Raw genomic sequence first — 17,495 nt, 5'->3', positions numbered from 1 at the left:
TAGATAGAAGAAGATGAAACGATTTAGAAAGATGAAATGATGATACCAGTTGAGTGGCTCTGATACCACTTTGATACGTCCTAGATTCGGACAAGGATCACTCAACGGGATTTTGGATATGAACTCGCCAAAGATGGGAGAACTGGGTGGTTTGAAAGGCGACACACAAGGTTGCGGAAAGACCTTATGATACCATTGGCTTCGATTGTGGTTTGGAATGTTACGTCAAGACCAACAAGGAAAGATATGTTTACTTGGAGAATCACTCGACAAGAAACAGGAATTGTTTTAAGCAAAGAACAAAGAGATAAACTCATAAACTTTAAGGGAAAATCGATTGATTGATAATGAAGAAGAGTTTACATATTTATAGTACTTTTGGTAAATGAAAGACATTAATAAAAACACTTAGGAAATAACAAAATTGACTGAGAATGTGGAAGGTCAGTCAAGAAACTCTTCAACTTCAGATCTGGTCGATGTGACTCTTTGGCTGATGTCAAAATTCATTCGATCAAGTTGAAGTCGCCGCGGTAAGGAGCTGGACGAACGCGGGATGGTCTGGACAGTCCGTGGCCTGATCAAGCAGTGTACTGATGCGGCCTAAGTCTTCAGAGAGTTGGATGATTCTTACCTTAGAGAAATCTGAATGATAGAAGTCCAAGAGAGAGTCGGACATGAGGGTTAGTCCATTGGCTCGATCATTGGAAAGTCGGTTCGTGCCAAACGGACAAAGAGAGAGAAGTCTCGATCATTTTGGGAAACCTCTCGATCTAAGTCAAGTCTGGCATGATCCAAGTCAAGTCTGGCATGATCCACGTCAAGTCTGGCAGGATCCATGTCAATTCTGGCATGATCCAAGTTGAGTCTGGCTCGACTGTTAACTTTGGCTTGTCGAGATGGTTGGGAAGGACGCGTACTGGTTCGGTCGAGGCGGTACACGGCTCGATCATCCTGGGCGGTACGGCTAGGAAGGCGAACCTCGGCTGAGCTGTCCTGAACGGTCTGATCTCTATTCTGGTACGGTTCCATGTACTTATCTATGGACTGAGGCGCATCAGGATACACCTAATATATAGGGCTCATCTAGATTTCTGTTGTATAGTTTTTCCTCCATGACACAATAGCGCGAACTCCGGGCTTTTATTTTTCGAGCTTCCCATCTCTCGGCGGGGAGCTCGCCATCCTTTATATATTTAAATATTGGGGTTCTCCAATCTGGTCTGGCTTCTAGCTCCTTCTTGAAGGCTTCGTGTGTCTCATTGCTGGTTTCTTGGACGGCCTCTTCAGGGATAGCTGCGGTGGTCGCTGTTCCTCTGGTCCCGACGCGCGATGTGTTTGGGGCCGATTGGTTGTCGGGCTCATCGCTGTTTTCGTTGTCGAGACCCTGGCTTTCTCTTCGTGCCCTACTTCGCGTAGTGATTGCATCAATGCGCGAGGGATTGTTTTCCTGAAGGTCGATTCCCTTACATGGGAGATTTATGATTGGTTTATCTATTCCTTCTACTGGTATTATTCTTTTTACCGCCAGATTGGAATTTGAAGCCAGCGCGGCCAGCGCATCCGCTGACGTATTATCTCCCCTTGGGATTTTTGTTAGTTCGAAGTTGTGGAACTGCTGAGCGATTTCTTGCAGGACTGAAAGGTATGCTTCCATTCTTTTGTTTTTTGCTTCGTATTCTCCGTGGTATTGGCTTGTGACTAATTGCGAGTCGCTGAAGGCACTGATTTCTCGGGCACCGACGCTTCTTGCGAGCCGTAGCCCCGCGATCAGGGATTCGTATTCGGCTTCGTTGTTCGACGCGCTGAACCCTAGGCGAAATGATTGTTCGATCATTTCTCTCGTCGGGGATTCGAGCTGTATTCCGATTCCGGATCCTTGTTTCGATGATGCCCCGTCGACATGTAATCTCCATTTTTCAGTATTCGAGCTCGAGCTATCCTCCTTTGGGACGAGTTCGATGACAAAATCCGCTAGTACTTGTGCTTTCGAGCTCGTTCGTGGTTTGTATTCTATGTCATATTCGCTGAGCTCGATTGCCCATTTTGCGAGCCTGCCGGATTGGATCGGACAGTGAAGTATTGTCCGAAGGGGTTACGACATCATGATTATGATTGGATGAGACTGGAAATAGGGTCTCAGTTTTATGGCGGCAGTTACTACCGCTAGTGCGAGTTTCTCCATTACGGGATATGTAGTTTCGGCGTCGACTAGCGACCTACTCACGTAATATATTGGTTTCTGTTCTCCGCTTTCTTCGCGGATCAGGACTATGCTCACTGCGTGTTCGGAGGTCGCGTCGTATAGGAAGAGGGTTTCTCCTATGATCGGTTTTGACAACACGGGTGGTTCGCTAATGTACGCCTTGAGCTCTTTTAGGGTAGAATCGCATTCGATGTTCCATTCGAATTTCTTATTTCCTTTCAACAACTTGTAGAAAGGGAGGCATCTATCGGTCGATCTGGATATAAAACGGTTTAATGTGGCAATTTTCCCGGTGAGGCTTTGTACTTCTCGGACCGATCTTGGGAGTAAGGTATCGACGAGTGCTGCGATCTGCTTTGGGTTGGCTTCGATTCCTCTTTCGGTTACCAAGTAGCCGAGGAACTCCCCAGAGGCTACTCCAAACGTACATTTGGTTGGGTTTAGTTTCATTCCGAATTTGTTGAGGATGTCGAAACATTCTTGTAACTGGGGAACATGGTTGCTTGCTTTCGATGACTTTACTAGCATGTAGTCTATGTAAACTTCCATTGTTTCCCCAAGTTGCTTGGAGAACATTTTGTTTACTAATCTTTGGTAAGTGGCTCCGGCATTCTTTAACCCGAATGGCATCACTTTATAGCAGTATGTTCCTAGCTCCATAATGAAGCTCATTTTTTCCTGGTCTTCGGGATTCATGAGGATTTGATTATAGCCAAAGAATGCGTCGATGAAGGAAAGTAGTTCTTGTCCGGCTGTGGCTTCTACTAGCCGGTCGATATGCGGCAATGGAAAGCTGTCTTTCGGGCATGCTTTGTTGAGATCGGTGAAGTCGATACATACTCTCCATTTTCCATTTTTCTTTTTAACCACGACTGGGTTTGCGAGCCAGTCGGGGTATTGGACTTCGCGAATGGAGCCGATTTTCAGAAGTTTATCCACTTCGTCATTCACGGCTTTGGGTCCCGAGCTTTGGGTCGCTCGGGACCCAACTTCCTTCGCTTCTGTTTGATGGGTTTAAATGTGGGATCGACGTTTAGGTCGTGGGAAGCGACATTGATATCGATTCCTGGCATGTCTGCCGCGGACCATGTGAATGTTTTGATATTTTGTTTGAGGAACGACAAGCCTTAACTCTGGAGGTAAACCGTTCCCGATGTTAACTCTTTTTTCAGGGGAACTTTCGTGCAGAGGGACGGTACTGGATAGATCTTTGGCGGGGTCTTTGACCGAGAGGTCGCGTGCGAGTGGGATATTCTCCTCCTTCTGTGGCATTTTTCGGAATTCGGACATGTAACAGGCTCGAGCTTGTTTCTGGCTTCCGAGTAAGGTCTTTTCTCCGGTTGGAGACATAAACTTCACGCATTGCTGATAAACTGAGGGAACTGCTCTCATCTAGTGTAACCAGGGGCGTCCTACAATGGCATCAAATGGCATGGGAAGATCAACTACTGTGAATTATGTTTTTCTCTTCAGGTCGCAGGCTTTCGTAGTTAATAATACGACCCCGAGCGAAAGGATCGACCTTCCTTCGAAACTGGCGGGGGGGGGGGGTCGCTTCTCATCTGATCTTTGGGGCCGGTTGTTCGAGCAACCGTAGCGTTTCTTGTGAAATGACGTTAACAGCACTTCCGGTATCGATGAAAATTTTTGAGAGGGCGACGCCTCCTACTTCTAATGCGATCACTAAGGCGTCATCGTGGGGCATATCGAGCTTTACAATTTCATGCTCGTGGAAAGTCAAGATTTCCCCTTTCAGTGGTGTATCCTCGAATGCGGTGATAGTGGGACTGTTAATCGTTCCTTGCGAGGTATGGGAGCGTTTATCGAGATTATCAACCTCTCTTGACGTGATCGATTTGCCCGATCTAAGTAGTTCGAGATCGATAGATCCGATGCAATCAGGTCGGACTTGGTTAGAATCCATAGTCGCGCTTAGGAAACTTAGATCAGTTTCTTAGCAAAGATGTTTTTCGTTTATCTTCCCCACAGTCGGCGCCAAAATGTATAACCTAAAATCTACACTAAGTATTTGATAGTGATCGGGGTTTGATCTAGGGAAGACAAATGATGTAGGCAACGATATCTTTAGAACACAACGATGTTAAATAGTTTCCAGTAGGTGAAAATGGACTTTATTGATGAATAAGATTGAATACAATGAATTGAACTAGATCGAGTGATACAAACGAGATCGGTAAAGAAAGAATCTAAAAGTGGGAAGACAACAAGATCGATGTAAGTGTGTAGCTCTCTCTAGGGTTTTCAACGTGTCCTCCTCTGTTTCCACTCCTCTTCCTTTATAGTAAGTCAACTTCGAGAACTCTGAGGTAGCTCCGCGATCTCAGCTTCTTTTTGCACGATCTCTGCGACCTCGGCGACTCCTTCTCGAGCTCGTATTCTTGCTACGTGTTCCGGCCCTTTAAGGCTCATGCCTTTGATCGCGGCCCATTATGGTATTGACCAAAATTGGGTCCAACAGTTGCTATACTAGGATAATGTATGAGGTGTTTCTAAAGTTAGGATTTCGTTGACGTGGTTAGCAACATTACAGAAGTGATGATTCTAAGTTTTAACTCTGAGACTGCTCTAGTATGTTTTGCTTGAGGACAAACAAAAGAGTAAGTCTGGGGGAGTTGATAGACCATGGATTTTACCCATTATTAGCCATGGTATATAAGTATTTTAAGATATATTCTCTACGATATATAGTATATTTAGAGTAATTACAGGTTCAGGTACATACTTGAGGAAAATGATATATTTGGAGCAATTTGGAGACTTTTTGAGAGCTTTGCTGGAAACAGAGAGAGTCGATTATTTGTCAGAATATCGACTGACGATTACCAAGCATAATCGATCGATGAAAGACTTGCATCATCGATCGACGGCGAAGCCACCTGCGACTTAATGACAAAATTAGAAGATTGCAAGTTTCACAAAAGTTCCGATAATTATATTTTAAGTCTCTGGCAGCCTGTTAGGCTATATTATTAGGGTTTTGTATTATTCTAGAGCAGAGTTGCCGAGAGACTTTTTAGACCTAGTTTGGAGAGAAGTAAGAGACCACCGTTGAAGAGAGAGAGAGCTCGGGATTGGAGAGATAGATCTGAACTACAAAACAAATAATATTTTGAACTCCCTTGCTTTCATTTACTCTATTACTTACTCTTTATTATTCATTTATTTAAGTATTATTCAGACCATCATAATCATGTGCTTTATGAATATGTCTGACTAGTCTTACTATTAGATTTAGGTTTCTCACTAGGTTGATAAATGTATTACTGACTTAAAATGTTGCTAGGGTGTTTAAAAATATAGTTCTTCATCTAGTTGTTCTTAAAACTAAGTTTAGGATTGATCACCCTTTAAACTTAGAATCTTAGGATTAATTGAGAACAAGCCATTGCTTGACTCAATACCTGAAATTAACTAGCATGATCTAACTGACTAGATACACACAAGAGTTGATCTACTAAGTTAGAGAATATAAATCAAACCTGTCCGTAAAGCTTTCTGGAAGAAGCATCGATCGACGCAACTATAGTTCTGTCGATCGATATTTTGAAAGGTGTATCGATCGATGTTCTTAACGAATCATCGATCGACACTTTCTCGTGATTAACATACGATAGTTGAAATCCGAGATCCAAATTACATAATCTAATTGATTATATCTGAGTTTGAATTCAAGAACAATTAATATAAATAAACCCCTAAAAACCCAAATTAAGTTATTTATTTATCACACCTGAGAATATACCTGAATCTAGCTATTCACCCAACTGTTAACAACCTCAAATCAAACCAATCGAGCAATTCCCTTGCTCACCAATTCATTTACTGCTTTAAACCGCATTACCCTATTAATCTAGCCTTATTTCAAAGACTATAAATCTATTGTGTAATCCTAGAGTCTCTGTGGATTCGATCCCTAAGTACTCTGAACCTCTTATTTGAGAGAGTAATTCACTCCTTAGGGTAATTTGAGTGATATCACTAGCTAGTAACTTTGTGTACAAAGAGAAGACGAGCCATATCAAGACAAAATATAATTTTATTAGAGAAGTCATTGCGGATGGTGAGGCCAGATTCATAAAGATTCAATACATCGGTGAATCCCACATATATGCTAACTAAGACGTTACCTGGAGAGAAGTTTGAAGGCTGCCTAGGTAAGCTGGGCGTGCTAGAAGCCTGAGGAAGCCGGAAAGCAGTCGTCTTTGGAACTGAGGAGAAGACAGAGGTTAAGTTAAGTCTCGGAAGTCAGAAGAGGCGGAAACGAGGGATTCATTGAAAGCAAGATGAATAAGGTTCAAAGTGAGGACAAAAGAACCCGAAGGAAGACCAAGATCGGTGAAGTTGAAGGAATTGGATTTGGTCGACGTGTTCAGGGAGCTCGACAGTTCAGTCGACTTTCCAAGGTGGAGATTGTGAGATTGGCAAGCAGACTGAACATGGTTGAATCATGTTTGGGCCGTATTGATAGTCGAAGTCCAAAGTCACCTGAACACATAAGAAGAAGCTCAAAGATTAGGTGGGCCTCGGGGAATAGTGTGAAGCCCATCAGCTCGGGTTACTTGAAGAACACGAGTACTGCGAAGCAGAGGATAATCAGTGGCGGAGCCACATTGAATAACAGGGGGCAGCTGCCCCCAACTCATTTTAAAGATTCAGTGTAAAACATTGACTAGTTTTCAATTTGCCCCCCTATCTTCTAACAAACCTATCCTTAGTTCTATGCATAATTTTATTTTACCCCCCACAAATTTTTTCTCTAGCTCCGCCCCTGAGGATAATGCCTCGAGTAACAGAATAACAACCTTATCTTCTCGGTTGTTATAAAGAGACAGATATCGCCATTGTTGACTCTGTTCTTGAGCTTCTGTAAACACAAAGAGATAGTGAATTCTAGGTACCGATCCTGAAGGAGATATATCCAAGGTTAGGAGAACTCTAAAACGTGCTTTGTGTCTTCGTTTACACTTTCCTTTCTTCTTATACATTTCGTGAGTGAGTGGAGTCGCGATCTACAAAACAAACGAGAGTAGAGAGAGAGTTAGAAAGTGTCAAACACGAGAGAGATCATACGATCTACGATAGGTACAATCGAATCGAGTACTTCTACAACACAAATTAACAATACTTTCGTTTGTGGTGAATTGCCCACAAATTAATTTTTTAGAAAAAGATAAGAAAATTTGGAAGAAAATTTAGAAAGAGATTTAAGTCATCATTACAAATAACAAATTTTGTTTTGACAAAGAATCTCTTCAAAAATTTTGTATTTTATCTTTTTTTTTAGAGAATAAATGCTTTTAATATTGATTAACATTGAGTAAATTTAAGCAATGCTTGAACTTATTTGTTATAATAAACACTAGGACAAGACCTGCGCCTCGCACAGGGTAAATTTATAGGAAAATTATTTGAGAAATATCTTATGGAAAAATAAAATTTATATTCTTGATCGAATAAATATTTTTGGCCCTTAAACAATTTTTTAAAATTTTTTTGTTAATTACGTAATTTGTTCACTGATGAACTGATCCCATTTTAAAAAATATTTTAGGTCAAGAGATCACTTATCACATAAGAACCTAACGTTTGGGCCAAGAATCTCAGGCCTGCTATTTGGTTACAATGAAACTATGGCAGATTTAGCAATTTAAAAGTCAATTATGGTTATGAGAAGTTTACGTTCATTTGCCAATCCTATCTATCTTCAATATTTTTCTCATTTTTGTGTCAATTTTTTCATTTTGGTTATTGTTCGACATAAATATTGATTTTTAAGTTTATTTTCATTTCGTTATTTTTTTTTGGGCCTGAGATTTAGAAAATGTTTAAGATTTAAAATTATTAAAGAGATATATACTTAGATTAAGAACCGCGTCATGAGTAGAATAAATAATTTATATTTATTACTTATTTTATGTTATTCTACATATTAAGAAATAATAAAATAATAATTATATATTAAATAACTAAGAAATTATTTACTATTATGTAATAAATTGACGTGCGCATATAAATCAAACGACCGTTCTTGTTTATTCGCAATTATTTTAGGGTAAATAAATCAAAACAATCAATCTTATCTATCGTATATGATATATAATTAAATTTAAATGATATTAACATAGATATATAGTATACTTTTAATATGAATATTTATTAAATGAGGTTTCTACTCATATGATTTTATGATTATTTGCATATTTTTATAAAAACATTTTACACGAATGATTTTTTTTAATGTGGAATGTTTAGTGGTTTCAATAATTTATAATTATTTAAAAAAACAATGAAGATTTCAAAATTAAAATATTAACTTTTCAATATATGTTCAACGCAGATATCAAAATATAAGTATGTATTTTCGTATGATGTATAGTTTAATTTAAAATATATATATATTAACATAAACACCTATTAAAATAAAATTATTTATTTATATGATTTTATAATCATTGTATCTTATTATAGAAAAAAATTAAACCTGGATCACAAAAGTTTATATGAGACTTTTAACAGTCTTAGTAATTTATTCTCGTTTTGAAAAATTCAAAATACAACATATGCAAAAAAAAAAATCTAAATTTTTATTATATGATTAATGTAATTGTGTAATTTATTTTAATAATAAATAATTAAAAAAAATGATAGAAATTATACATATTGTTAGTAAATCTTTATTATTTAAAATCATTAATTGTCATATATATATATTTATCACATTAGGTAATTCTGTAGATTTTATTTAAGGAAAGAATATATAATAATTTCAATTTTATAAATGAATAATCTATAATGGAAATACTATATAATATAACATTCCCTATCAATTTAATTTTGGACTAACAAAATTCTCAATTGATTCTCAAGCCGCAACGTAATCAAAATTAACATTCCAATTACGTGACAACTCAGCAAAGTCTTTTTTTAATAATTACAAACTTAAGGTTACATCTTTTCAAATGTTTCTTAATTAATATCTAGGGGATGTTGAATATATTAGCTGCATTTTCCAACTTATGATTTTCGTTAGTAAACATTTTCATTAGGCTGCTAACGCTATGGGTTTTTTAAAATTTAATAGCTAGATAGTTCGTCCAAGAATGATACACTTAGTTTTGGTCACTTTGTTCAACACCTAAATCTGCTACAAGTCTATGAACCCAAAATAGTTTTTTTTTTGCCTCTCCCAGCTCTTTTTATTCAGCGTCCTTAGTAGACATTACAACAATATAGTGTCTTGCATATCTCAAACATAATGTGATCCTGGATGAGTAAACACATACATTGTAATAAACTTCTTGTTGTTTAGATCTCGTACATACATCTAATCATAAGCTCATAGTCACTTATACCTATCAAGTATGTAAAAAATCCATTTTATAGCTTCTTAAAGGCTTTTTCCATGATTCGACATGTATTGTTTTTTTACCTAACTAGTTACTGATGATAGATCATGTCTATAGTACTGATAAGCTCAAATTAACCTCAAGCTACTTTCTAAAATATGAGTGTCGTAGTAGTACTTGAGGATCAAATCCACAGAGACTCAATGTTTTCCACAATATACTTTGATTTCAGATTAAGCTAGGTCGGATAATAGAAAGAGAAAAACTAAGCAGAAAATAGAAGAGCTGTAAACGATGGAAGAAAAGCAATAAATTTAGGGATTTATCAAACAAAAGATTCAAAACTACAATCATTAATTGTGTCAAGGGATTGTAAGGTTCAATTCTAGAACTCGAATGCAATCAGTAAGTTATCCAACTCTTGCTGCAATAAACTATTAGATGTGTAACTCTAATACCAACTCTCATTGCATATCCGATGAATCGAACAATCAATAAACCAGATTCGAATTGGTTCAACTAAAACCGTAGACCAACTCTCGCTGTGAATGGATATTTAGTTTAGCATGATTAGGTTCAGGTATCGATTACACTCTTGTGTCTCAAGATGATCCTATGATTCTAAGTTATAGTAAATTTCTCTATATCCTACTATGATAAACAATCATGGTAGAATTCTATGAATAAACTGATATGCTCAAATTAACCTCAAACAACTCTCTCAAATAAGAGTGTCATCGTAGTAATTAAGGATCGAATCCACATGGACTGGAGATCACATAATAGACTTATGGTTTCAAGCTAAGCTTAGCCATAAAGTAGTAAGCAATAAAACCAACAGTAAATATATAGGTAGAGTAACACATGGATAGGCGTTAGATCTAGGGAAATCAAACATGTGATTTAAAACTCCAATCAATAGATGCTAAAGGTTTTATAAAGAACAATCTTAGAGCTCTAATTCATAAGTAAGACATCCAACTCTAGCTGCGATTACTATCTATGTCTAAATCCTCAAAGGCCAACTATCGTTACACGACCAATTTCTCTAGACAAGCATTAATGATCAAATTCGATATGTTCACCAAGTTTTCTAGACCAAATCTCGTTGTGATTAACAACCTAGCTTAGCAAGATTCAGTTCAGGTTATCGTACTCTTGTGCTATTCCAATTATCCTATGATCAATATTTAATTTCTAGGTGATAACTCACACTCTCGCATTATTCTAATCACAAATAAATAAACTGTAAGATCAATCATGGTGAAGGATATAATAAGAAAATTTCAAGCCTTTGGTTACGCCGATGGGTTCTCAGTTTCAGCTATAGAGTTTAACTCCTGGAGAATGGAAAAAGGAAAGGCACTTATAGATTCCACTCCGTACACAAGTGCAGTTGGGAGTTTGATGTATGCAATGATTGGTTTAAGAACAGATTTGGGTTTTGCAGTTGGCTTAGTGAGCATGTTTATGTCTAAACAAGGAAGAGATCATTGAGAAACTATTAAGTGGGTTATAAGGTATCTTCAAGGAGCTTCAGAATTTTTCCTCCATTTTACAAAGTCATAACACTTTGATGTGGAGGGCTTTAGTGATTCGGATTATTCCATTAACTGTGATAAGAGAAGGTCAGTGACTGGATATGTTGTTCAAGTTGGTGAAAACATAACTATTTGGAGGTAACAATGCAGCATATTGTAGCTTTATCTACAATAGAGGCTGGTACATGTCACTATCAGAGTCCAGGAAAGAGGGTTTGTGGTTAAGGGAACTCTGCAGTGAGTTGGGGTTTAATTCTCAGTTTTTCAGAATGCTTTGCAATTCACAAAGTGTTATATGCCAAGCTTAGAATGAAATGCATCATGACAGAACTAAGCATGTGGCGTCTAAGATTCATTTTATCAGGGACATTGTGGATTTTGTTTTAGTCAAGATTCACAAGATTCACACTACACTAAACACAACAGATATGTTTACTAAGTGTTTACCTGGAAATGATTCGAGGAGTGCCTCACAACGTTCAAAGTCTCCACCTGAGCGCTCCAGGATGTACTCCGAGATGAATTTGTTGTTCGGGTTGTCTCATCATAAGGAGTACATAGAAAAGGAAGAGAGCATATGGTTAGTTTTTGTTTTTGGATAAACAACAAAGAAGCTAACTGAAAAGAAAGAAGGTTACTCAGTTCTTATTGGTCGCTTCTTGAAAAGGAGCAACTTCTCAATGTCTGCGTCGAAGATCAAGTTAGGGTTTCTTAGATCTGAAGGGAAGCTGAAAGGTTTTATAAACGAAAGCTTAGAAGGATCAAGAGAGACTTACAGTACTCTCGACTGATGTCTTGAACCTTCAGTCCAGGAGGAAGAGTGAAATTTGGAGACTTGGGAACATCGGGTTCATAAATCAGTAATTCTCGTGTACTAACGCGTTCAGGAGGAGTAGCTGGTGGAATGTCATTCAAAATACAATAGCTGGTTCTGCTGTTTGAGCTCATCTCGGTGGATTCGGATATGGTTAAGCTTGTCGCAATCGAGATAGTTTTTCGGAGGCTAGGTTTTTGGTCACGAGGACGACAAATGTGGAGTTTTTGAAGTATTATCGTCTCGAGTTTTACGACTTACTCGTCAAATGGGCCAATATGGGCCTTTACCGAAACAGATCTAACAACAAAAGGGCTTGCATTAATCAGTTAAAGGAATCGGGTCTTATCCAACATGGAGGTTGTTATAAAAGCCTAATGGCCGAAAACAGTTTCATCATCTTAATCATTCAGCAAAAGAGAGAGAGTTACAGAGGAGAGAGAAAGTGATGAGTAATGAGCCGGATGTCAGGTTGCGATCACAGCTTGTGAGTTTTGGAGCTTTCTCTCATATCAGGCTGCGTGTCCTCGTGGTCAAGGTATTGAAGGTTGAGAGGTCTTCATCTTCTTTGTAGTCACTAAAATACTATTCTCCTATGATCTATCTGTGTAGCTTCTTGTAATAGCTGCACAGAGAAGATTATACACATGTTAATCACATCGAATACTAGTGGAATGGCATGAGAATTCTGTTCTCTCTCCAGACAGTAGAACATGAAGTATGGGTTAATAATTTGCATGTTTGTATGTGTTTGATTTCTTAGTGAACTAGCCAGCCAACGCGAACTGAATTGAACGGAATAGAGTTTATCGAAATTGAATCTCGGTTATTAACAATAAAGAGAGGGTTGTGGTAATGGCGATTTGCAGAGTTGACACAGTAAAGACTAACTGTTTGAACTGGTGTTGATGGAATTGCATCGGGGATTAGGTTTTTTCAATGTGGGCTCGATCTAGATCATTACATAATGTTATAAGCCAACATATATGCAAGGTGTTCACATTTGCAACAAAGTTGTTGTGACATGGCACTATACTAATTTTTCACTAGCTGACTTTTTTAAAATGAAGTGGCATGCCTCACCACTCATCCTCATTATATTTTATACATTGAGATTAAAAAAATTAATTTTCCGCGCAAACAGGTTTGTTTCCCCATATATATTATATATATATACTAGGTGATTTTTCCGTGTTCATGCACGGATAGAAATATTTACAAAATAAATATATTATAAAATTATTAAAATTATATTTTTAGTTTAAATATTTTGTAATTTATATGCATTATTAAAAAAACAAACACAGAATATATTAACCTATCACCTACTACTACATGACACCTTAAAAACATAAAAAAATGCTATTAACAAATAAAGATGACTACGTAATTACATCATCCAAAAAATAATACTTAACAACAATAAAGTAATATTCTGCGCGAAGCGCGGACACACTCCTAGTATATATATATATATATATATATCTTTATATATAAAGAAGAGTTTTTTCTCTCCCGCTGAAACCATCTCAGCGTCCAGATCACAAATTCGAAGATTTCTGTGCTGACACGTGTCTCGCCTGCTTGAAAATCATTAACTCATCGATGAGTGGGCTCATTTTGCTACGCGGGTTTTTGAAGTTTTTGGGATAATAATACTGATGGCCCATTATCGTGGCATACTCAATTAAAAATCCATTGCTTTTCTGTATTGTTAATGGGCTTGCCCGAATATAAAATTATAGATATTGATAGTAACTTATTTCTGGGCCCAAATCCTTACAAAAGAGAGGTCCATATCGTCATTATCTCCCTTCAACCTCACAATTTTAGGGTTCATCAGTTCTACGACTATCGGCTTCTGTCAACCAACAATGGCGGTTCTGAGATTGCGTGTGACCTGACTATTTGTCAACAATCTTCCCGTCGGACTCATGACGTTTTACACTCGATGCTTCACCTCCGAAACATTACAAGCCGCATTGCTTGGGCATCATTAACCCAAACTTAACTCTTCCTCACAACTACGACCACGATCTCTAATTCAATGAATCTTATCTATCATCCAATCGGTGATTCTCACCTATAAAAATGTTAGTATTCATCCCTTGAACATCATTCTTCTATTTTCTAATATCGAGAGAAATCTTACTTTCAGTATTCGAGACCAGCGAATTTTTTCGCGACCGCCGATTTGAAATGAAAGGTGCAGCCATGGACCTCTGGGAACCTATTGGCGCATGGGCAACAAGTCGTCCCGGATTGGCATTTCAACCCGTCTGCGGCTGTTTTGTCGTCTGAGGGCACGTTCTTCGTCGTTATCTCAATTCAGCGGATGTGAAGGGGGGGGGGAACTGCAGAGATAGAGGATTTTAAGAAAGTTTGTTTCTTGAGGCATAGATGGCCGTGGCAGTTGGCGAATATATTCATGGTGGTGGGGCAGCCGAGGAAGCTGCAGATGATAGAACACAGACGGTGGCGTTCCGGCGTCTGACGTTGATGCTCTTCCGCCATAGATCTTGAGAGAAAAGTTTGATGCTTTAAATCAAAAATCAAGAAAAGACAATTGATTTAAAGAGATAACGAGTTTGCAGAATCTAAAAGAAAAACATGACACGAACCAGAATCTGGTCACCAAGAGAAACAAAAAAAAAAACAGAATATCGGTAATAAAAGCAAAGAAAAATTTCCTCTGCTTTCTCAGCAATGAAACAGAGAAAAAAATAAAAGAATAAGATGGAAAGTTATTAAAAAGAGAGAAGTCAGAGATGAGATGAGAGAAATCAGGAACGGATGAGAGATATTTTGTTTACCGGTTCTTGAGATAAGAAGAAGACTTAGACACGGGCCTTAAGATGTTTACAAGCATTCAGTAGTTTAAATGGGCTTTAAAAATATCATTCGTGGAGAATATTTAAGAAATCAGAGTTAAAGAAAAGAAAATAGTAAAAGGAGGTGAGCCCACCAAGTAAGCATCGCCTTTGATTCCAAAACATCAAGTAATCCAAACGTTTAAAATTTCAAGAATTCATTCTTTTTTCTACGGACATTAACCGCCCAAAACTTGGAAACACTTTTTACATACAAAATGAAGTCCACACCCATAACATTAAAACACGGATAGTTAAGTCAAGGTAACGATTAATAATGTAGAGAAACCCCAGTATAAGATAGATAAAACATACTTATTTGTTTCAAGTTTTTCAGTTTCAATAATTAATACCCTTCAGCACAAGTAGCCTGCGTGCCTTAGCTTTTAAAAGCTTAAATATACGAGCCTCATCAGATATACCTTATTAGATAGGTATTATAACTACTAGATGAGCTTATAAATCTATAGGCGGAAGACCCTACATACCGGAGAGCTGTGAGAGAAAATTTAAAGATATGGTGTCTATATTCTTATATTCGGGCAACACGCGCTTTCACCTCTATGGGTGCTCATATTGTCCTTTGACAATTCCATACAAAATATACAAATATCAGTTTTCCTCTTACACATTTTTGTAAGCTCAGTAGAAATGGAGTATTTTTGTTGTTGGTATTTAATGAGTTTATTTTGTTGATGAGTAGATATGTGTAATATGTTCTTAAAGTTTTTCTAGAATCCAAATTAAATTTTTCCTGTTTATCGTGGAATCTGTAATTACACTTTGCGCCAGAATCATAAAGGTTGGGTTTCAACTGACCCGTTCACCGAAAAGTGTGGTACAATCATGTTATCTACCATAATAACTTGGTCAGGATAGTCAAAAAAGAAAACAATCAAATTTGTCTGGACAGACTTGAATCTTGCATGAGAACAAAGTTTGTTTCTTTTTCTCACTCATATTCTTATTCTGCAAACGGTCTGTTCATGCTTGGAAAAAAAGATTTACGTGCTAAGGTTGGTTCAGTTCCATAATCCAAAGTTATAGAAGAAGAGCGGTATATGATTCTATACATAGAGTGGTCCCGTGGGACGATTCAGAGTGAAAAATGCATTCAAAAATGGAAAAATCGATGTATTGCGCATAGATAAATAGAACTTCATCTGACTTACATTTTCCTGACCTTGGTGTCTACGTTGATGATGTTAATTGGTTCTGTGTTGAATTTCAACAATAATTCTGAATAATTTTATTTTACTTATTATTATAACAGACAAAACCAGTATTGAAAAATGTGAATCATTACATAATTAATTTTTTTTTTCTATTAGTTAGATAAAACATATAATTATAAATACGTATAATTAAAACAAATGGTGAACATATATTAAAATCACTTTCAATTAAGAATGATCTAAACATTATTTTAGTTTTAGTTATGTTTTGCTTCTTCCTTCTAACTACTTTGAATAAATTATTTGATATGAAATGGTACGTTAACAAGTAAAAAATCTGCTATAAAAGTATATTGTTTTATTAACTTATGGAATACTAATTAAAACAATATTTTAAAATAGCATGAGAAATAATCATAACAAATAATTTTGTTATTAAAAAAAGTTCAACAAAATCTATAATAAGCTACAAAAACATACCCAGTAAAACACTAAAATTTAATTACATTAAAATACAGATATAATATGATCTATAATAAATATTTTCTAAAACATTGTTTCCTGTTTAGAAAATATAAATAATTATTTATATTATTATTAAACTATATATATAGTATTTTAAAATTGAGATTTAAATATTTTATCAAATTCTATTATATTTAAGTAATTTAGTTTGGTGTTAGACTAATTTATTATCATGAAATAATTTGTGTAAATTTTTTTTAAAACTTGAATCTTCTTGAAATAAATATAGTATTATTTATTTAAACTTTAGATTTTTTTTTATGTCAAATTGAAGTAAAAAATAATAAGAGTATATATGTAATTACATTTTCTGAATTATTTTTGCTAATTTTATATTTTCTAGAAAATAGATAATAATGAAGATTTCTGCCATTTTAATTAAAACCAAAAATATTTATTAAAGCTATCAGTATGATCTCAGAGTTATATTCATTATTAATTGATTTATAATATCGTTTTCAATCTATAATATTTTTTAAATACTTCCTAAAATTAATATATATATATATATTTATATGAAATAGTTTTTATTGTAACTTTCCGCCCGTAGGACGGGCCAGCCCTAGTATATATATATATATATATATATATATATATATATATAAAGTAGACTTTTTCATCTTTGTTATGACATGTGGAATGAAGGTTTGTTGACATGTGTCCCCATATGTTCTTTCTTTTAACATTTTGGGTCCATCTTTTTTTAATACTACAATTTGGTCCAACACATTCTAATTGTGCACTTTTCTTCTTGGATTGGTCCCAAATTTTCAATCGTGACCATAACTCTTAATACATACAAATGACTCTTAAATACAACTCAGAGCACTAAAATTATCAGAAGTATAAGGCGTCACAAGCAACCTCCTGTCTTTCTCTATCTCTAGATTAGAAGCTCCAATCATTTTATAGATGTAGATGATCACGAATTTTTTCAAGAGAAAAGTCTAGAAATTATCTAAATAGCTGAGTTTCTATTTTTATATCTGATTACTGT

The 17,495-nt window shown here is 36.2% G+C and overlaps 1 protein-coding gene across 1 annotated transcript; it reads right to left on the bottom strand.

Moving 5' to 3' along the window:
• Positions 1–684: 684 nt before the first annotated feature.
• On the bottom strand, positions 685–2,878 carry LOC106350303. The gene is made up of 3 exons (XM_013790208.1): positions 2,100–2,878; positions 1,121–2,054; positions 685–1,068 (listed from the first exon to the last, which is right to left on the bottom strand). The coding sequence occupies exons 1-3, from the start codon at positions 2,876–2,878 to the stop codon at positions 685–687; spliced, it is 2,097 nt and encodes a 698-aa protein (XP_013645662.1).
• Positions 2,879–17,495: the final 14,617 nt, after the last annotated feature.

The sequence above is a fragment of the Brassica napus genome, chromosome C5 (assembly GCF_020379485.1).
Source record: "Brassica napus cultivar Da-Ae chromosome C5, Da-Ae, whole genome shotgun sequence".
Taxonomy (NCBI): Eukaryota; Viridiplantae; Streptophyta; class Magnoliopsida; order Brassicales; family Brassicaceae; genus Brassica; species Brassica napus.
The sequence above is the reverse complement of the archived record's forward strand: the minus strand, read 5'-3'. Positions and strand labels throughout refer to the sequence as shown.